Below are 17,505 nucleotides of genomic sequence, written 5' to 3' on the forward strand. Positions count from 1 at the left end.
ATTTTACCTAACAACTTAAGTTATTAAATTGAGATGATTTTTTAACATGGTATCAGAGCCTTATAACCAAGAGGTCACGAGTTCGAATCTTACCATCCCCATTTATTTGATAAAAATCAAGCACAAGATAATATGAGCATGTACAAGTTTCAAGCCCAAAGAGTTTTAACTTGAAAAAATATATTAGAGAATAATATAAATCATATCCTGGAACCTCACCTAATAGCTTACGCTATTGAATTGAGATGATTCTTTGAGATATATCCATTAGCAAAAACATTTTTCTGCAAATTATCTAGTTCATTGTTAAATAATAACAATATGCTGATCTTGACTGTATCGAAATCTCCGGTTACATTTCTAATGAGTGATAAAGATGAAAGTGATCGGAGAAGCTGCAGCCTTGGTCAGCACTTGTAATGATCCGCCCAATCATTTCTAAGCATGCATTGTTCATCTCTTCCTGGTGAACTGTAATATTTATATCTTTCATTGTCTAGACAGTAGAGGTTGTTGTGTGCTTCTGTTTAGCCCATTATATAAGTTATAACCCCACCCAACTAGGGTTATTTTCATCATTTTCCAGTCAGAACAAGGACCACATTGCAAACTCAAGATTTTATCTGGGCCACAAAATCAAAACCCGAAAATCTCCTTAAAACGGAAACTCCTCTTATACAAGCGCACACACCTCAGACACAGAACACAGTCTCTCTGTCTCCCTCACGCTCCCCGTATATGCTGCACACTTTTCCGGACCTAAAACAGAAAAAATCCACCAACTCTGTCCAACTTTCACTGCTTTTCAAAACCCATATTTTCTGCTTGTCTCTTAATGTAAGTTCTTGCTTCATCTCGTCTTCTTGGTGCTTTATTACTGTGCTTTAGGGTTTTAGTTGTTATTTCTTGCATCACTGTTGTTGGGTTATTTCGTTAATGCTTTGTTTTCAAGTCATTTAGGTTGTTTGGCTATGACCCTTTTATTGGTTTTTGTTGATTAACGATCCTATGCACCTTTTCTTTCCATTTTTTTTCCCTTGCTCAAAAAGGGTTCCTTTTCAGATTGAGGAATTAGGGTTCGCAGTTTTCTTGTTTATTATGGGTGGTTTTGAAATAGTATATAGTGCTTGGTATTTGCCTGGGCGCGTTTTCCATATATCCTATAAGATACGTGTTTTTGTTTTGTTTGTTTTTTTGTGTGTATGTTTGAATATTGATGAGGGGTTATTGGGTTTGATTTTTTTTTTTTTTAAAGAATTCATGGAATTTTGGCAGTGGAACTGCTATCTATAATAAAGAAAGAAGAAACTAGGCCTGTCTCTTAAACTCAAATATGTAGGGGGCAGGGTAAGGTGTATAGGCGAATGCTAGTGATGACAGCGGCGCCAGACTCCCATTAAACACATGCCTCTTGATTTCACCACATTGATTGTTGCTTCAGGGATATAAAAAACTTAAAAAGAGGATTAATATTAAATTAATTAAAAAAACTAAAGAAGGAGGAGGAGGTTGTAATGTATCCCTAGACTCATAACACTATTCATGGAATTGTGATCTGACCCTGGGCAGGATTTGAGGGTCTTTTTACCACGATTCAATGTAATTTTCAAATTATCTGTGGTGGATAAGTATTTTCAATTTTTTTGAACATTTAAATCACTTAAATACCCTCGGAACAAAAAAAAAGGATGGCTTAAGCCTAGGGGTTTTTATGTTTTTATTTTTTATTAAAGTTAAATTACTTAATTACCCCTTGGTTCAAAATTAATAAAACTATCTTTTAGGGTTTTTTCTGGTTCATCATGATTTTTTTTAGTTAATTGTCAAGTTAACACGGGGACTTTTTAGTATTTTAATAAATTTTTAATAAACTTTGTTGGCACGTGCCAGCATGTAGTCAGACCCCATGCTCTTGGAGCAACACATGCAGGGTAATCAGTTATCAAACCCCGCCTTCCGCGGCGGCGTTTAAAAAGTCTCGATGCTCCTTCCATGATGGGGAGGTGTTTGCGCCAATAATTTATAAAATTAGAATTCTCTTTCAATTTCAACCTTTTTTTTATTTTTTAAATTTAGTTATTACTCTTTTGATCATTATTTATTTTGTTTGAGGTTTTTTTAAATTGTTTTTTTTTCTCAATCTCATTCTCGTGTTTTTTTTTTCCTATCAAACTTGATTTCTATTTTTTTTATTGCTATCTTTTTTTACCTTGACAAGTTTTTTTAAATTTATATTTTTTTTCACGATTTATCTTTCAACATTAAATTGGTTGAGAATTAAGTTTCTTCATTAAACTTGGGTTTAAATTTTAAAGGTTGCGAGTTTTAGAGATTAGACCAAGTTTAAGAGGTTTGCGTCGAGCTTGTTTGTTTTTTTTTTCTTTTGGTTAAGCTTTTTTTTTTTCATTCTTCAACATTTATTCAATTTGAAAATGAGTTCTATTATTTTTATTCATTTGATTTATCTAAAATTTTTTGTTGGTCTTGAAAATGACACTGGTTATCTCAAGTCCTTTTCATATGTCGTTCTTTGTTGGGCTTTTTTAGCTAATTCTTTAAATTGATAATTTTTTTTTGATTTTGTTCTTCAATGTTTAGAATATATTTTTTAAACAATTTGTAAAATTATAATTCCTTTTCAATTCCATCTCCTTTAATTTATTATTTTTTTGAATTTAGTCCATATTCTTTTGATTGCTAATTATTTTATTTTAAATAATTTTTTTTTACAATTTCATTTTTTTTAAGTTTTTTATTTCTTGTCAAATTTGATCCCTGTTCTTTTTTTTTTTTTTTGCTTTGATAAATTTTTTAAATTGATATTGTTTTCATTTCTATTATTCGACATTAAATTAGTTGGGAATTGAATTTCTTAACTGAGTCCGAGTCTATGATTTCATGGGCTTTGGGTTTTAGGGATTAACCTGGGTTTGAGAGGTTAGCCAAATTTTTTCTTTTTTTTCCCTCCTTGTTCTTTAAGCTTACATTTTTTAAGTTTCATTTTTCAACATTTATTCAATTGGAGATTGAGTTTCGTTAATTTTATTTATTTACTTTCTTTAGGATTATTTATTTATTTTGAAAATAACCTGGGTTTTCTCAAGTTTTTTTATTATTGTTATTTGTTTGATTTACTTTGGGTATTCAATAATAAATTAGTTGTGAATTAAACTTTTCGATTCAATCTGGGTCTAGTATATAATTGGTTGGGAGTTTGAGATCTTAGCCCAAGTTTAGAAGGTATGCCTAGTTTGTATGATTAATTTTTCCCCTTCTTTTAAACTGATTTTTTTTTTTTTTTAATTTCATCTTTCATCATTTATATCATTAGTGATTAGATTTCTGTTTTTCTTTATCTGTCTACTATAAGTTGTCCTGAGTTTTTTTATTTGTTGTTTTGTATTGGATTTATTTGGTAAGTTTTCTAAATTGATAATTTTTTATTCCTGATTTCATCCTTCAACATTGTATCAGTTGGTAATTTGTTTTTTTGGTTCCTTCTTTTGAGGTTAAGATTTTTTGATTTTAGGCTTTGTATTTTCTTTTTATCTGTCTATACTAGTCCCATCGCCTAGACTATAAAATTTGTGGGCTGGCTTAATTTTTTTAGGGTTTTTTAAATTTAATATTTTTTATGCTTTGTCCTTCAACATTAAGTTGTTTGGATTTGAGTTTTGTGATGTTTGTAGGCGTGCCTTCTATTCAGTTGTCTCATTTACATGATCCAGATCATAGAGTTCGGTTTGCTTGGTTTTTTATTTTTTTTTAATTGACCCTTTTTTTAATTTTATTTTTTGACATTGGATTTGTTTGGGATTCAATTATGAGTCTTTTTTATTTGTTTATCCCAATCTCATAACACGATTTGCAAATTTGGCATGTTTGGTAAGGTTGACCTAGGTTGTTTTTTTTGTCTTCCACATTTGATTGGTTGAAATCTTAACTTCATTAGCCTTTTATTCTACCCTTTTTTTTGTAGGTTATTGTGATTTTTTTAAAAGTTGGTTCACGTATCATCCTTTTTTTTTTTTCAGTTGGTTCTATGCCTCGAGTTGCATTTTTTTAAAACTTTTTTTTAAAAAACGTTCGCTTCACTCGAGAGTCTTTTTTTTTTTAACGAAAAAAATGTTCTAGACTGCGGCATAGTGTGGGCCCACAAACTAGTATGGATATATATAATTTCATCATTTGTTCCTGTAAGTAGTAGTATTTGTGGTGTTGATGAGTGGCCCTTGTTCAGGTTGTATATGTGGCTCTTTAACATAGTTGTTTAATGGAAGTCATTATAATTCTTGCCTTTTTCTTGACCTTCCATGCCCTGCAGTTGTATTATGGCTCCAGGTTGTGGAAAACTTTCCCTTCTTTTCATTAGATTCTTTTTGCACCATTTTGTTTATATTTGAAATTGAAAGCATGGGTGTTGAGAGTTTGTTGATTTAAGGATTTCTACACCTTTTTCTTTCTGCTTTATAATTTGGATAGTTGGGTTTATAAACTACGTTCTTGCTTTCTTACAGTGCATATCTCATGGCGGATGTTGATCAAGGCATTGGTGAGCATGAAGTGGATCATGCTGCAGTTCATGGTGTGGATCCTGCTGCTGACTGTGTTGATCATCCTGTAGACCATGGTTTGGACTCCACTGACCTTGGATTGGATCATGGCACTGATCATGCTGTAGATCATGGTGTGGATCACATCACAGGTCCTGGATTGGCAGTAGAGCATGATGACATGGATCACCCTACAGATCATCATGTGGATCCTTCTATAGACCACGATGTGGATCGCCCTGTGAACGACATGGATAATGCTATCGATCAAGTGCCTGAAAATAATGAGGCTTCAAAGCAAGGACATGACGAGGATACAGTCTCTGGAGGTGGTGAGAAGAGGTGGCCTGGATGGCCTGGAGAGAGTGTGTTTCGGATGTTGGTTCCTGCTCAAAAAGTAGGCAGTATCATTGGCCGTAAAGGGGAGTTCATTAAAAAGATAGTCGAGGAGACAAGAGCACGCATTAAGATACTTGATGGTCCTCCAGGGACGACAGAAAGAGCTGTAAGTTTTTCTTCTCTTTTATTTGCGCAACTAGGTTATCTGGAAAATATAGAAATAGGAAGGTTGGAAATAATTTGTTGATGCAAAGTGTTTGATGGTTAGACCTCCCTTGATATTTCATTCATATATCAACTGAATCTATCATAGCATGCTTTAATTTTGTTTTTCTTTTCTTTTCATGTTTTCCTTTCCCTCTTAAGAAATTGATAATTTGGAACATGGAAGCAATTTTCAGGCATTGCAGAATATTTTCTCAGGGTTAGCTGGCTGTGTTGTAATATTACAAGTTTGGCCATCTATCCGTAACACGTCTGATATTTTTAATAGGAATTTGGCGGTTGCTACTAAAACTTGTTTGTGATTGGATCACATGATCATCAATCTGTGCTTTGAGCTATATTAACATCAATTACAAAGGAAGCTTGTTTATGGAAGAGAGATTGATAAGGCAAGCTTACTTTTATGTATTGACTTAAACCCATACCAAAGAAGCTAGCTTTTCAAAGAGATTGATAAAGTTTTAAGCTTATAAATTTCTCCTTAGCTGTAAATATAACTTGTATTAAGGAGTTTTCTAATTATTAAAATATAGAAGAAAATGGAACTGATAATTAAAACACACATTTCAAGTCGAGGCTGTAAAGCTTCTATGCATCATTTGTAAACCAAATTAAAATCTGTGCAAGTGGCACAATTCTGATCTATAATTGTTTGGATATCTGATTCAACTGTTTCTCATCCAACCCTTTGTGTTCTTGCCACTGTGTAGTATTTTTCATGGCAGTCATTTGTTTTCTATGGATATCCGAGTTATGTATCTATCTCTACCTTGCAATGATATTAAGAGGGAGAGTTCTCAGAAATATCGCATATTATTCTGTCACCCTTTAAAGCTTCAACATTTGATTGGGAATTAAGAAATCAATTTTGAAGAGAACCTAGGATATGATCATTTAACTTTGAATGAATCATTATTGTAAAAGTTTGCGTAGTTGAAAAGAAGACAAAAAGGAAGCCTCGTCAGAAGAAATCGAGAAGTATAACAGAAATACTTTTATTGCAATGACAAATGAATGTGTGCAGGTTCTGTCCGCAATTTTTTAAGCAATGTATCAACCATCATTAGGATCCCAAATTTGAAGAACCAAAGATCCAGATTGCTGGGATCAGCATTGAGCATTGCAAAGTGCTGAAAAGTTGATTTGAATATACAGACATATTACACGAACAACAGTTCCATGAAGCTCTGCAATCTTTCTGGTAACTACAGAAACTGCATGGTTGATTTCTGCCGCAGCTTGTAAACTCCACAAAGGAACCTGTTTTAATCAACATTAGAGGATGCAGAAGATGTTAACATCAAAGTGCTAATCTAACTTTGTCATAATATACTTCCACGATTAAACAGTAAAAGCAACAAAAAATTTGGTCAACTTTAGTAAATAATACACTGAAACTTGTCAATACATGATTATGTTTTTTATTTTTATTGGTTAAAAAAATTAAGAATCAAATCTAAGTGAAGTGTAATAGTAACCCTTGGTTACATGTTAGGAGGAGAAAATGATCAAATGTTATGCATTAGATTTGACATCATGGCAAACAGAGGAGCAGGTGGAGAATTTATAGTGCATGCGCGCTATTGAATTTTGACAACAAAATTGAGGACTCATTATTCCCTAGAGGAGGAGAATAGGGGAATAACGGGCAATGGTTGTGGTGAAACTGTAATATAGTTGTAAAATTTCATACAATGGGATACCATATTGTTTGAAATGTTATTTAGAAAGAGTTGTTTCATTGTTTTATTTTTTATTTTTCTCACTTGTTGCTCCATCTCATTTCAGTTTCCTTTTCCCTTGAGGTGTTCTTGGACTCAAGTCATAATTTTTTTCCTTGGTTTGTTATACTAACTTTGTTATATAGGTAATGGTATCTGCCAAGGAGGAGCCTGATTCCTCTCTTCCTCCTGCTATGGATGGCCTACTGAGGGTTCACAAACGCATTATTGATGGTTTGGACAGTGATTCTTCTAACACTCCACCAGCCAGTGGAGCTAAGGTTTCAACAAGGCTGCTAGTACCAGCCTCACAAGCTGGAAGTTTGATAGGAAAACAAGGAGGAACCGTTAAATCTATCCAAGAGGCATCGACTTGCATAGTTAGAGTTCTTGGTGCAGGTTTTTCCCTTTCGCTTCTGAGTTTGAAATGATTCAAAATTCATTTTGTTATCTGTTTTCTTGAATTAAGCTATTGCTGTTTGTCATGGTGAAGCCATAATCAATGGCTGTCTTTTACAATTCATTCCATTTTTCAGAAAATCATGTTTTGTAAATTATGCTTCACTGGATTCAAGTGCTGTTTTTTCTCATTGTGTTATAATTGCAACTAATTCAGTAATGGCAAATTAACCAAGTTCTCTGGAAATAGAAACTATCTGAAATATGTAGTTGTCATGCTCTAAACTTACAAATCAAGTTTCTGAGTAATGGAGGGCGGAACCAAGGCCATCATTAACCGAGTTCCTTGCATTTCTTCATCTTCTTCACTTACCTCTGTAATATGTGCCTTTATTATTTGTTGCCAGTTTGTTATAATTTCTCAACCACACCATTACTGACAATGCCTCTAGCTCAGCTGTTCACCCCACCTCTGCCATCCACCATTGTATCACTGTTGTTTATTTATAGTGGTATCATGATGATGTTGGTTTCAATACCTAATCAATGACCACCACATGCAGTTCTTTTTTCTGAGTTTCAGGATTGCGTAATTTATTATTGAGGTTCATGATTCCTTTGTAAGATCTGGAACATCTATCTGACCTATCTACCTTTCTTTTCTTTTAAGGTCCCACCTTCTCTGCTAAAAAAAGTGTGGCAAAATTATTTGAGGATACTCATTTAGTGGACCGTTTTGCCCTCACCCCTCTTCTGCTGTTTATTATGAAACTCTTAATAATTGATTATCTTAATGCCTCGTATGTTCATTTTGTTTTATAAGTCCTCATGCTTTGGATTCAGATACTTCTCTCAACTTATTTCTGAATTTTATCTGCATGTCTAATCTCTCTATTTTTTTTTTTTTTATCAAACTGCTGCAGAAGACCTTCCAGTTTTTGCTCTTCAAGATGACAGGGTTGTTGAAGTATTGGGGGAAGCAGCTGGAGTGCACAAAGCAGTGGAGTTAATTGCATCTCATCTCAGGAAATTTTTAGTTGACCGAAGTATAATTCCGTTATTTGAAATGCAAGTAAGCTGCTCTTCATTAAGATTGGAATGACTTTACCAATTTTGGCATGACTGGTCTGATGAAATTCTGATTTATATAATTTACAAGATGCAAATGTCGAATCCTTCAATGGAGCAGATGCCACCACATCAATCATGGGGTCCACCTCAACCCCTTCCTCCAAATCATGGTGGAGGACCTGGTTATGGACAAAATCCCCAATATATGCCACCTCCGCGACAGCTTGACAATTACTACCCTCCTGCTGACATGCCACCTCTAATGGAAAAGCAACCTCACCAGGGTATATCTGCATATGGAAGAGAAGCTCCCATGGGCAGCCATGCTTCATCAAATGCCCAAGCTGCACCATCAATGATCACACAGGTTCTTTTATTCTCTTTGTTTTCCTTCCCCCTCATCCACCTCATTGAAGGAAATTCGAGATGCTATTAGCACCTTTATGTTGGAGAATGAGATGGGATGTGGGATGACATGCTGATAAGCAGAAACACCCCCCCCCACCCCCCTGGATGTTCTATGTAAACATTTGATTCGATTTTATTTTCCTTTTTCACAATTTCTTGAGGTAGGCAAGGGTTGTGTAGCTCTCATGGGGAGCTTTGCCCACTGCTATAGCTTTCCATAAAAGATATCATATAGTAATTTTACATCCCAGATTTGATGGAGTGGAATTAGAGACCTTTTAATACAAATCACATGCAGAAGATTTATGCAATCATTTTTCCTTGGTACTATATGTTATTATTTTTGGTTGGGATGGGTTTGTAATATTTCTAAGGCTTTTCTTTCATTGCAAATGAAGTGGTTCTATTTTATTCGATTGCAAGCCAAATAATCTCATTTTGTATTTCTTTCTGGCACTTATCAGCACTTTTTGAGGTTTCAAAATGACTGACAAGTTTTGTGGGTTCTTGTGCAGATTACACAACAAATGCAAATCCCATTATCATATGCTGATGCTGTTATTGGGACAGCTGGTGCAAGTATAAGCTACATTCGACGTGCTAGTGGGGCAACTGTTACTATACAAGAAACTAGAGGTGTTCCTGGGGCAATGACAGTTGAAATCAGTGGAACTGCTTCTCAAGTCCAAACAGCTCAGCAGCTGATACAGGCAATATTTCATGCTTTAGCTCAATTGATCTTCCCCTCTCTTTACTAGATGTATATCCTATTTGGGTGACATGTTTTCCTAAACTGCTGATTGTATATGAATGGGCATTGCTTGCATGAGATTTTGACAAGGCTTGCATTTATTTATCATGTATAATCCCGCAATTATTCATGTTTAGTCTAAAATTTAATTTTAGGCTTAATAAGGATGTTTACAAACTGAAGCTAAATAACGAGGAGTTTGTCAAATGGACAATATAATATCTGATTTGCCTTGCTGGTTGTGCGGCAGGACCTTGTCATTATAGGCTGCATATTGTGGTATCTGCTAGGAATGTCATAAAATATTTGTTACGGTTCATGACATCTGTTCTGCAGAGCGTATATGTACATGTAAATTGATTAGTGTTTCAAGGTTGGGAAAAGTGAAGTTGATGCAGGATGGTTGTCACTAAATAGGAAAACATTTTGTATAATAGGAAGAACCTACTTTACAATTTCCTTTTTAAACATCCATGTGCACCGAGGTGTAATTTTAATCAGGTCTCCATCATTTGAATTGGAGCCTGTGGCCAAGATTCTGTGGCTTCCTAGATAGTGATTGTTGTGGCATGTAGTTTCATAGTATGATGCTGCACCATATATTTTCCACCTAGAATGACAAGTTCAACGAAAGAAGACAGAACAGGAAAAAAAAAGATTGAAGTTCTGATGGATGATGAACGCCAGCCAAGTGATTTAAAAACTGTTCTTTTGGCATAGTGATTGGTTCGGGTGATCATTTACTAGATGGAATTTGCTGATGTTGACTCATCCTTGTTCTCATTTATATAAAGAAAATTTTCTATTTTTCTAATATAAGCAATCTCTTGTTTAATAGTTGGGCTAAATAACGGTAGCTGGAGATTCCAGCTGTTGATTTGCATTAATTATAGTGTATATGCATTTGATTGGATTCTGATGGTGTACTCTTCTATTGCAGAATTTCATGGCTGAAGCTGGAGCCCCAGCACAGCCTCAAACAGGTGGGGCCGCAGACCAAGGTTACAATCCTTATTCTCACAGTTCAGTGTATGCTTCTCCACCATCCAATCCAGAACACACCGGCCATGCTGGGGGATATGGCTCAATGTATGGTGCAAACTATGGTTACTAGGCAGCAGCTCTGAGTTGGTTCCCTCGTTGAGATGACTTGTTCTTTGCTGAGTTGGTTTCCTCTGCGAACTTGGATGATATTATCACCAAATAATCAATTAAGCATGCTGTAGTTGTACCTTGCATTTCTCTAGATTCTTGGCTAGACAAATTACCTAAGTTAGATTCTTCATGTGCATTATGCTTGGACCACATGGCGTTGCCAATAGAATGTTTTAAATTCTTGTGCAACTTCAGCCATATGCTCGACTCTTCTATGACAGCTTCATTTGTGGACGAAAATTGTCACTATTAAGGTACTTTGGCGTCCAGAAACTCATCTTAGTTTTGTTCTTGCCTTTTGGTCCTGTGGATTGTGTGTGCTTTGTAGAGAAAAGGGCAGTTGTTGGAACTGAGTTGTTTTTCTGTGAATGGAGAGGTATGAGCAGCTCATTAATTTTCTGTAATCTTCTCTGAGCATATCTGCAGGTTCTTGGAGCTTCGTTTAAATGGTTGGCTAATTGGTCAGGTTTTACTCGATTTGTTTTGATTTTTTCAAAGTGTTTTTCTATTTGAAATATATATATATATATAAAATTTATTTTTAAATTCAGCACTTTAAATATTTAAATTTTGGCGAAAGCACCATCGCCAAACGGGCTGTAGGTGACTGCTGAACCAATTTTGATGGGTTCGTTCTCAAGTTAGCCTTTTCTATATGTACTGATCGTTCAATTCAAAAGGCATTTTAGGAATTGAAATTTTATCCACCACATTTTTTCCCCAGCAGACCGGACCTTGCAAACTTTAATTCTAATTTACAAAAAGGAAGTTTGAAACCCATTTAATATAATTCAATGAAATCCCTCTTCCCTTCCTAATATTTATTTTTTAATTTTTGAGCTTTGAATTTAGTTTTTGTATATTTTTTTGTGTTTGGCTTAGGCTATTTTAGTTGGGATTGTAGATTTTATGAATTAACCCGGTTAATTTAATTTATTTTAGTTTTTTTTATATAATTTTTTTTTATTTAATATTTAATTTGATTAAGAATTAAAATTTATAATTTATTTTATTTTAATTTTTATAAAATTATCTCAATTTTATAATGAGAAGCTAAAAGAGAATAAGGGAGAGTGTAGAGATAAAGATAAATGGCGAAGAAAAACAAAAAATTCCATACCAAAAGAAGAACAAAAACTGCATCATTTGAAGTCGACATGCCATTTGATAACGGAGAGTGTTACAATTTCTAGAGGAGGATCAAAGTAAGATGAAGAAAATAAAAGAGAAGGAGAGGAGGATCTATAAGTGCTAGATGAAGATATCATGAGGTTTGGGTGGCTTGGATCTTTCCATCACAAATATACATGAAAAAATGTTAAGACTTGTAGGTATTTCGCGAGACAAACTGTCAACCGATGCCATAACAAGTCCTTGAAAAAACCTTAAGCTCCTCTGGTAAAGAACATGATATCGAGAAAGAAGAGGAGAGTAGATAAATTATAATGGTGCGAAGCTTGCCTTGTACCAAGCTACGTAGAAACCTCTCCTTCTATGACTGGGAGAGGGACCTGGATCATACAGCCAGGTGTTTTATGATTTATGAGTAATACATGACGATGAAGTGCTGCTAATTATGATGCTAGACAGACCCTTGAAATGGTTTTTTCCGGCGTGTCATCCTCTAACATTCAAAGCCTGTAAAACATAAGCAAACCTGGAGCTGGCGGCAGAAGAGGGGCTGCAGCAAGTGCTGCTGTATGTATAACTTGCTGACAGAAGGCAGTTCCTGTACTGCAGAATGTTGCGAAGTGCTCACAGTTGTTAGACAGCAGGTTATATTTGCCGAAACCTTCTTTCAACTTTTCTTTTGCAGTCTCAACAATTTGACTCCCCGATTCCCATCTCTCAGTGGTGGTGCAATTAGGGCACGTGGCATCAAACGTGATACGAAGCCGTATTCTGGGCACATTATAGTTATATCGACAGAGGGATCCTCCATGGAGGAAGCACTCAAGACAAGTTTCCACCACTCCATGGCCTGTATTTCTTGAGAAGCCACATTTTTTGCAAGCCCTTGTGGGTCCGGCTTTTGGGCCTACGAAGTGAATGACTTTCCCATCGCCTATATATATTCCTGCCATAGATTAAGCATATATTTTTGATAAAAATTGTTGGAGTCTGGAACAAATTAATTGACGAGACAAGTGTCAGAGTGGAAGGAAGAACTGACCATGGTGGGTGTACCCAGGCCGATGCACATAGATATGGAGACCCTCTGGTATTTGTCCAATATCCCAACGAGAAATGTCATGCTGGAAATGATCTGGAAGAACTCCTAATTTTACTCCTAATTTTGTTGCTACTCTTGCTGCAAGCATCTCTCCGAGCTGAATATTTCCGTGAGGGTGCCGTCTATGTGTGTGTGTGTGTGTGTATATTTTGTGGCTTTTAAGGATGTGATATTGTTGCCTTTTGATTCTTGCCATCCTACAAGGCCGGGCTCCATGTGTTCTTTGGATACTATTGCACAGACGACTTTATGGGTTTTTTTTTTTTATTATTATTAACAAGAATATTTATATTAGTTTGCGTGAGTAAGATTTTAAAGTTAATAATTATAAAAGTCTTCAAAGGCTCTAAAAAAACTCGAATTCATGATCATTGAAAAACAAACTCAAAACCTGATGAGTTGCTAGGTTTGCTTCATCTTTTTTCCGATGCCAAATGGAGATTAAAATGTCAGAATATATAGACCTGAATGTGATACCTCACCCACGTGACGTGATATTAGATACATTTCTCTTCAAATTTTCAGAAGAAAAAAAAAACCTGCGGAGACCCTCAACAACTCTGGAGTAATAACAGCTCTGCGCCTTCAATTTGTCGTGCGAAGAGCCTGTAGACATTTTGAGATTGCATTAATTACTTTGTAATAAATCTTTTTTTTTTTTTTTATAACCCAGGATGTCCGGACCAGTTTGCGCGCACCATAATTTTATAATAAATCTTGTTACAGGCGTACATGGTGATATAATATGTTGACGTAGGCATTGCAACAGGAACTATATTCTGATGAGATAAGATGCATGCAGAGAAGTATTGAAGAATAAAGGAAAGGGCAGATTTAAAACCTGAAATAAAAAGTGACCTCCCCTTGTAGGAATCAATTACTGCTGCAACCCAACGCCATTCCTGTATGGTTTTTGGCGCGAACCACACTGTAGCTGACAACTATTGTTCATATCAGATTGTCAAACCAAATTTCGAATATTTAAGTAGGAATAACTTCGTATAATTTCTCTTCACATGACTTATATCTTGAGACCGCGCTGTATTGCTGTTCAAATCAATTTATTTTTTAAAGTAAAAATATATACAGGTGTTGCAAACTTATTTTCTGGGAGAAAAAAAATTAAAATTGTTTAAGAGTTGAACTGATATGACCTAATTAATTTCATGAGTTCAAAAATAATCTTAACGATTTTAAAAATGAAATTTGACTAAAAAACACTTTAAGATGACATTTAAAAAAAATATTAAGATGAAAATATATTAGAGACATAAAATAACCATAAAATAACCTATCAAATCCGTGACTTGGAATATAGAATTGGGATAACCCCATAAAAAAAAATTATAAAGTTCAATTCCTAATCAACTTAATATTAAAGAATAAGATTGAAAAAAAAAATCAATTAAAAAAAAACAAAAAATCAAACAACTCGAGTTAACTTAGATTAACTTGTCAAACCCACAACCCGGATCATGTGATGGTGATAACTCCATAAAAAGTAAATCGATTTAAATTATAAAACATAATTTTTAAAGCTTAATTTTTAATTAGTACAATATTCAAATTTAAAAGTGAAAAAATCAATTAAACAAATGACACAAAAAAATAATTCGAGTCAACCTGCTAAACTTGTGATCTAAGCAATAAGATTAGAATAATCTTACAGAAAATAAACTAAGAGTCTAATTTCAAATCAATCAAAAGTTAAAGGATAAAATTCAGAAAAAAAAAAATCAAATTAATTAGTTAAACTTGCAATCTAAATCATGAAAATAAGATGAACAAACTTATTTAAAAAAAGTGAAAAATTCTTTGAATTTCTTTGTGAGGAGGGAATCATTAAATTTCCCTCCTCAATTGATTTCTATCATAAAATTCTTTCGACGCTTAGATAAAGAGTCCATTCTTATTTTAAAAAAGAAGATTAGTTTTGAGTTATTGTATTATCTAAATCTTTTTTTTCTTTTAACTCAGTTGGGTGACTCTTTCATTTTTTTTTAATTCAATTTTTTGATTCATTTTTCTAGTGTTTTTTTCCAAATAAATGCAGATAAAGGATGCTGTGGACATTTTTTTTTTAAGAAATCATATACATGTTACGTGGCTTTTCTTAAAATGACCTTCTTTTCCTCTCATCCCTTAAAAAATTTTGTTGGCATTCAAGATTTCAAATTTATTTTTTTATTTATTGAATTGATATTTTTTTTTTGTTTTTAATTTTTTTTCCCCTCATTTTTTTTTATGAAATTTTGATTTGATTTCAATTTTATCTTTCAATTCCAATTTAATAATATGTTATTGTTTCTAATTTAATCTTCATTCTTTTGATTTTTTTGGGTCTTTTTATCAAATTAATATTTTTTTTCAATTTTACACTTCAATTAAAAATTTTTGGCTGTTAATTTAGGTTTTTTTTTTTTTAATTTAATCTTCATTCTTTTAATTGATATTTTTTTATTTTAAATCTTTTTATAATTTAATTTAATCTTTTAACATTTGATTGATTAGAAATTGAATTTCTTTATTTTTCCATATAGGAAACTTCAATTTCACTATTCAATCAAGAATTTATAATTATCTTCTAATTTAGTTTATTTTTTTTCAATTTAATCATTATTTTTCAATTGTTATTTTTTATTTTGGATCCTTTAATATAATTGATTTTGTTTCACTTTTATTCTTTAATATTTGATTGGCTAAAAATTAAACTTAATTGTTTATTTCAAATTAGGTGCTTTTGGCCTTCCAACCTAACAACCCAAGAAACAGGTTTGAAAAGTTAGCATATGTTGAGATCATTTATTTTTTGATTTTTTTTTATTTCATCATTTAACTTTTTTTTTAAAAGAGTTTTGTGATTTTTTTTTAATTTTATCATTTAACATTATTTTTTTTAAGGTTTTGTGATTTTTTTTTATCAAGTTATATCAATCTCATAACATGAACCTGAGTTTAGATGGTTAACTTAAATTATTTTTATTCTTTTTGCGGGGTCAATTTTTATAAAGAAAGAATTCTCTTTTCAAACATCGATTTTTTTTATGAAAAAAAAAAATTCAGCTGTGAGTCCACTTCTAGTTTTGTTTCTAAAGTTGGAAACTCGATACCTAGTAAAACTTTATCAAGTAGTAAATACTAACAAAGAGTATAGGTTTTTCTTTACAAAGAAGTTGAAAGAAATTGCGAATCATAAATAATACTCAATCATGACTCGGAATTAAACCATCTATAGACCGTGAAATCATGCTAGCTATGAGGTTTCCATGCAAAGAGATAATATAGGGGGAGAAAAAAATAGCCATCTTATATCCCATGTAATGACGGGCTACACGTTGATAGTATCCAAGCCTGTGCTTTTCTCCATTTGTGTCTTCAGTGGCTCATCATGCTCGATCGAAACCATGTAGCCCAATCAATAACTAGTTTCAAATAATTGACTTGGTTGAAGCAAAAACACAAAAGGCCCCGACCCGGCCGGTATTTACAACCCATTCGAGAGAATTATCACACGTTATTGGCACGAACAGTAACATTATCCTAGCACTCATGGAATCCTCCTCCCCATTTTGTGATTAGGAAACCAAAAGAGAAACAAGAATCTTGCTAATTCACAATTGAATTTCCTAGACACATTAAATACATGGAAATAGATCAACCACGACCAATTATTTGAAATCAAATGGAGTATAAGCTGGCCATGATCATCCAAGCTCTCATTCAAGACATTCATCCAAGACAATGTTATCAAATAATATAATGCTTTCTAAGTCAGCATGTTAAGTTTAGTACCCCTTACCTCATGAAGATCCGTTGACTTGTGAGAATTCAGCATCGGCTTTCGAATTGACTCATCAAAACACAAGCACAAACTACATGTTAACTCTTCAAGAATTAAGCCCAACAGCCTTGTCGATGGAGACAACAACTCCAGAAGATATTGAATCAAAATGCAATAATATTAGAATGAAAGACGTGGTTAATGCTATCTGTAGCTGTAATGAATATACGAGAGGTGATGATTATAGATGTTGAAATCACCGATTATATCTTGTAAGAAATCATTTTCCGTAAATCAATTGTTAAAGTGATTTTTTATGGCATTGATCAGGAGGAGACTCGGCAAAAGGAAAATATAGAGATAAATAAATGATTACATACAAAATTCTATCCTAAATAACTAGCCCAAGCCTCTGCATATCTAGAAAAATCAAAGAGATTATTAAAACTTACTTCCTTACATATCATTTCATTATATGAATGCAGTTTGGTTTGTCTGCATTAAGTTTTATTAAGAGTATCAATCTTCCTCCACTTTTGGTTCCTATGTCAAACCTCATGCAAGTTAGAAAATGTGAAATGAAATGTGTGTGAGGCTAGAGTGAAAGCAGGCACAAGCATATAATTTTTTTGTGCAACTTGAAGGTTCACACCAGACTACAAAAAAGATTATTTTCTGTTCATTATAACAGGAGGATTAAGTTCACTTATCATCACATGTATGAATCACTACTGAGTTTCAGGTTCATTTTCCATGTCAGTGTCTTTGCAGCATGTCTTCCAAATAAAATTGAACTGCGATCCATGATTTGAGATATCAACACAACATTCTTTTTCAATGATGATGAAATGGATTGAAGAAAGCAAAAG

At 33.5% G+C, this 17,505-nt stretch overlaps 1 protein-coding gene and 1 non-coding gene across 2 annotated transcripts; one reads left to right on the plus strand and one right to left on the minus strand.

Annotated features, from left to right (window-relative positions):
- Positions 1–674: 674 nt before the first annotated feature.
- On the plus strand, positions 675–11,026 carry LOC118044020 (flowering locus K homology domain). Its single transcript, XM_035052163.2, has 7 exons — positions 675–837; positions 4,518–5,058; positions 6,985–7,237; positions 8,161–8,309; positions 8,397–8,675; positions 9,232–9,426; positions 10,408–11,026. Exons 2-7 carry the CDS (start codon positions 4,528–4,530, stop codon positions 10,579–10,581), a joined length of 1,581 nt encoding a protein of 526 aa, XP_034908054.1. The 5' UTR covers positions 675–837; positions 4,518–4,527; the 3' UTR covers positions 10,582–11,026.
- A 955-nt stretch (positions 11,027–11,981) lies between these two features.
- On the minus strand, positions 11,982–13,126 carry LOC118044019 (uncharacterized). The gene is made up of 2 exons (XR_012167735.1): positions 12,796–13,126; positions 11,982–12,699 (listed from the first exon to the last, which is right to left on the minus strand). It is a non-coding gene; the product is annotated as an uncharacterized protein (transcript).
- Positions 13,127–17,505: the final 4,379 nt, after the last annotated feature.

This window comes from Populus alba, chromosome 13, assembly GCF_005239225.2.
Source record: "Populus alba chromosome 13, ASM523922v2, whole genome shotgun sequence".
NCBI lineage: Eukaryota > Viridiplantae > Streptophyta > Magnoliopsida > Malpighiales > Salicaceae > Populus > Populus alba.